Source organism: Pteropus alecto, unplaced genomic scaffold (genome assembly GCF_000325575.1).
Source record: "Pteropus alecto unplaced genomic scaffold, ASM32557v1 scaffold71, whole genome shotgun sequence".
Classification (NCBI taxonomy): domain Eukaryota; kingdom Metazoa; phylum Chordata; class Mammalia; order Chiroptera; family Pteropodidae; genus Pteropus; species Pteropus alecto.
This window is the reverse complement of record NW_006433024.1, coordinates 19,297,276-19,302,347: the sequence shown is the minus strand read 5'-3', so window position 1 is coordinate 19,302,347 and position 5,072 is coordinate 19,297,276. Positions and strand designations below refer to the sequence as shown.

Sequence of the window (5,072 nt, the reverse complement as noted above, 5' to 3'; positions counted from 1 at the left end):
TATATATATTTTAAATCATGTCCAGAATTCTCAAGGTACATATTATCTTCATTTTATAATTGAAGAAACAGAAGCCCAGGGAAGTTAAGCAACTAGTCCAAGATCACACAGCAGCTGGTGGAGGCCCCAAGACGCACACCAAAGCCTGTTTGGTTCCAAACCTAGTACCCTTCGCTATCCTTCAAGGCTGGCAAATGTGATGGTGGCAAGGGTGTGAGGTTTAGAATCAGTGGGCTTGCTTGCCCCCAAGTCCCTACCCAGAATTTTATTGTGTGTGTAACATAGACAACTCAGCTTTCCCAGAATCTCATTTTCCTTATCAGTCAAATGAGGATTATGATAAAAGTGATTCCTACTTCACCTATGAGTTGTGAAAAATAAATGAGATAATTAACATGAAAACGCTGTAAACTGGAGAGCGCTATAGAAATATTTATTGCTATCTCTATTTGTGGGTGAAGAGACTAAGACTTATCAAGGTCAAGAGATGTGTCCGTGATGGCCCAGCCAAATATGATGGGGCCAGGACGGCCTGTAGGAAATGCCCAAAGGGACCAATCATTTCTAGGTGGGGCACGGTCTTGAGATAATTAACATGAAAACGCTGTAAACTGGAGAGCGCTATAGAAATATTTATTGCTATCTCTATTTGTGGGTGAAGAGACTAAGACTTATCAAGGTCAAGAGATGTGTCCGTGATGGCCCAGCCAAATATGATGGGGCCAGGACGGCCTGTAGGAAATGCCCAAAGGGACCAATCATTTCTAGGTGGGGCACGGTCTGGAGTTCTCGAATGTTGATTATCGAGAGAAAAGGACTCAGAGGGCCCTTTGCTTAAAAGCAGGGGAGTTAGGGAAGGAGGGGAGCTTTAAAGAACCTTTTTTTAAAGAACCCTATTTTCAGTAATAAAAGTAGGCACAGGAGTCTCTCCCAGGTAGCATCTCACAGGACATCATGAGGAGGTGGGAAGGTTCTACGGTCTCGGTAACTTGTCCACATTTATTGTTTAATCCTCCACCCCACCCAGCCACTGTTTCTCTAAGTCAGTAGTTCTCAGACCCAAATGTGCTTCAGAATCACCTAGAAGGCTGGGCCCTATTGACAGAGTTTCTGATCCAGCAGGTCTGGGTGGGACCTGAGAATTTGCATTTCTAACAAATTCCCAGTTGATGCTGCTGGTCTGGGAACCGTCCTTTGCACACCACTGACTGAAGTCAGCAATAAACTCTTTTTGAGCAATGACCATGTGGGTTTGATTTGAGGGAGAACAAAAAGGCAGGAGGCAGACTCCCTGAGAGGCATTTGTGGGTGGCTCCTCTGAGAGCCTCTGGGAGTCTCTGCCTGCAGTGCCCCCTCTGCAGTTCACTCAAAGGCGTCCCTCCCTCGTGGGCCTTCTGGGCCGTACCTGGGCCCTTCCACCCTTTCTTACCTTGGGTGGTGTCCTCCATCTTGATGGGCACAAGGGGACTCTGAGGCGCCGAGTCACCGCTCAGGGAGTAGCTGTGCTCAGCCTGGATGCCTGGCGTTGGGGAGTCCAGTTCCATGTCCAGTAGAGGGCTCTTCTCGTCCAGCACAGGGTCATCAAAGAAACTGCTGAACAGGTCGTTGGAGAAGTCTTCCATGTTCTCCGCGAAGTGGTCCAGGTGCTCAGGGAAGTGCTGTGGAAGGAGGAGGGGAGAGGAGGGCAGTCAGCTTAGCTTGAGAAGGGGGTGCAGACACTGCAGTGGTGGTACCTCCAATCTTGCCATCAACACCACTGTCCCTGCAACTTCCCCATTATTCTTCCCGCCATCATTAATACCACCACCGGCACCACCAACCTCCCCACTACCCACATCGCCAGTACCAACTATTATCATTTCTATTATTACCGGCACCCCTGTCATCACATGACCTCCACCACCACCTCCACTGCCATTTCCAGCTTCACTGTCATTAACCAGGCGACAGACACAGGGCTCTAGTTCTGGCTCTGTGACCTTGGTCGTATCACTTAGATTGCCTGAGTCTGTCCCGTGGCCCACCCTACTTCCTTCATGAGAGGACTGAGTAAAAGAACAGTTGTGTGCCCACGCTGGCAAGTTTGCACCTCAAAGGCAGTATTAGTGACTTTCGCATTACCTTTTGCTGGGATGCATAGTGGTGGGATTATTGAGGTGTCTGCTTCCCTCATATTAGCACAGTCCCCACCTGTCCTCATACTTCCAGCATTTTCCAAATTTTCCAAGTCATTCTTTATCCCAAGAGATTAGGCTCTGGCATCATATTATCTGGATTCAAATCCTGGCCTCTGTACTTCTAGCTATGACTCAGTGCCGTTCAAACTGTGGTGGTGACTCATTAACGAGTTGTGAAATCAATTTAGTAGGTCGTGACCAGAATTTAAGAAAAAATAAAACAGAACAAAATAGAGTAGAAAGTATCAGAGTCCATAGCACACAGAAAAGTTAAATACCTGGTGTCATTTAAAAAAAAAAAAAATCTCCATTACGTGTGTGTCTTTACATCATTACATCTTGGTATTGATGTAAAATATATTTCTTAGAAACAAAGAAGTCTGAAAAATATTAGTCTTTATGATCCTGGGAAAATTGATTAACCTAATCTCTCTACGTTTCATTTCCTCTTTTGTACAGTGGGGATGATAATAGTTCCTCTCTGCTAGGATTATTGTGAAGATTAAATTAGTTCACACAGTTGACCCTTGAACAACACGAGTTCAAGCTGTATACCCACTATATGTGGATATTTTTCATCCTGGAAACAGATGACGTAAACTTTTGGTATCAATAAGTACAGCAAGTACTGTAAATGTATTTTCTCTTCTTTATGATCTTAATAACATTTTCTTTTCTCAAGCTTACTTTATTGTAAGAATATAGTGTATAATACATGTAACATGCAAAATATTTGTTAATCGACTGTTTATGTTATCCGTAAGGATTCCAGTCAACAGTAAGGCTAGTAGTAGTTAAGTTTTTGGGAGTCAAAAGCTACGCGCAGATTTTCAGCTGTGCCGTTAATGCCCATGTTGTTCGAGGGCCAACAATACATGTAAAACATTTATAACAATCCCTGTTACATACTAATTACTCAACAAATGTTACCTCTTATTGTTAATAAAGCACCCAATGGCTGGTACATATAGGCACTTATTTTTTCTCTCTCTAAAGAATTACAAGTATGCAAGTAAATGTTACCCTTGTTCATTCATTATTTATCAACTGAATGAATTTGCTGGTGGGTTGGACGAGATGGTGGGGGAGGTTTGCTCCTGTCCTGGGGTTCCACCTGGTGAATGGTTAAGGACTGGCTTCTGGGGGATTGGCTGAGGTCTAGAGTTACTTGGAATACTCAGAGCCTGTCCCAGTCCAGAAGGGATGAGCAGAAAAGACATCTGAGAATAAGGTTCAGAGCCATGTGTGCATCTGTCTATGGGGAGCAAGGAATTAGCACAAGCTCTGCAGACAGATTTCCTTTTGACTCCTAGCTCCACTATTTGCTAACTTACTTCACCTCTCTGTGCCTCAGTTTCCTCATCTGGAAGGGGGAATAAGAATAGTTCCTACCTCATAATGTTGTCATGAGGATCAAATATTTGTTAGGTACTTAATAGTTAACTCATAGGATTATGAGGATAAAATGAGTAAATACATAAAACATATGTATACATATAACACATTCATACATGAATGCAGTAAATACATCTAACACTTAGAATAATGCCTAGTATGTAGTGAGTGCTCAATAATTGTTAGGCATTATTATGAGAAGCCTAACTCTGGGCCCAAGGTGAGCTGAGCTTGGAGCCAGTGTGGGGGAGGTGGTCTGATCTTCTCCCCAAGCAATGCATGCTCGGAGAATCCAGAAAAAAATGACCTAGGTTCTCTCTCCTCTTCCCAGTTTGCCAGAACTTATCATCACTATCTTACACCTTTGTTGTGCTTTCATATACATCATTTTATGCAATCCTCACAATTACCTAATGAGATAAGGAAGTTGCATATCTACATTTGTCAGATAGAGAAACTGAGACCCAAGGAGGCAAGTAGAACTGGGAAAAGCACACCACTACTCGCTGCTCGGTCTTTCCCCAACTGCAGCAGACACTGCCGTTTGCCAGACAGTAAACTCCCTGAGGCAGGGTGTCTATCTTGTTCACCTGCTGGAGGGACAAGGCCTTCCTTGTATCCCAGAAGGCAATGCCATCAGTATATCAACTGTCCATCAATGCTTGGGGTGGGGAGGCAGTAGTAGGAGGTGAGAGGCCTCAGCTGAACAAGTCTCTAAGAAGATCCCAGATGATGGCCATTTACAGGGTCCAACTACTCCCCCCAAACCACCCAGGCAGGGACAGGCAGGACTGTGCTAGCCACACCCTCTGCAGAGCCTGAGCCAGCCCAGCTGGGGGAGCTTTGCCCCTGCTCTCTCTCTCAGGGGCTCTCAAAGGCCTGCTGTGGGGCTCAGTGGGAGGGGGTTGTGAAGAGAGGACAGGACAGTGAGTCAGCTGCTAAGGTATTTCTCCAGCAGCTGCTTCTCAGGCGATAAGGGTTTGCCAAGCCGGTTCCTGGGGCCTGGGAAAGGAAAGATGCTTCCTCCAGTCTGAGCTGGGGTCCATGAAGGCCTTGGCTCCAGGCAGATGGGCCTAGTTCTTCTCAGAGACCCCTTTTGGGGTGCCAATAGGAACCTGCCCAGGGAGCTCAGTTGGTCCCCTTTTGTGAGCAGCCCCCACCTCACCTGCTGGAAATAGCAGCCAAGGCCCAGCAGGATGGAGCTTCCAGAGGGTGGGAGCCAAGTGGAAGGGGAGGGCGGCCAAGGGGCAGGACGGGTGGGGGTGGAGGACACTCGGAAAATCCAGTCTTTGCTCAGGGCTTCCTTGTGTGCTGGGCCCACCTCTGGTGGCAACAGTGGTCATGTGCCATTCCCTGCCACACCTCAGGCCCACCGCCTGCTCATGGGAGCATGCCAGAAGGGACTCCCTTTAGGGAACTTTTAGCAGCTCAGTTATGGTTGGTTTATATCATCAAGTTGGAGGCAGAAGGGACCTGATAAAGCTCGCGGTACGCCCTTTC

The 5,072-nt window shown here is 46.4% G+C and overlaps 1 protein-coding gene across 3 annotated transcripts in view; it reads right to left on the bottom strand.

The window, feature by feature from the left end:
• Nucleotides 1–5,072, bottom strand: part of CREB3L1 (cAMP responsive element binding protein 3 like 1) — a 33,458-nt gene that overhangs the window by 12,929 nt on the left and 15,457 nt on the right. For 2 of the 3 annotated variants that reach the window (XM_006908072.3, XM_015586455.2), the window contains exon 2: nt 1,430–1,658. In XM_006908072.3, coding sequence (XP_006908134.1) covers nt 1,430–1,658 — 229 coding nt within the window. Of the gene's footprint in view, nt 1–1,429; nt 1,659–2,121; nt 2,339–5,072 lie in introns of those variants that run through there. The other variant, XM_025044133.1, reaches the window with a different exon arrangement.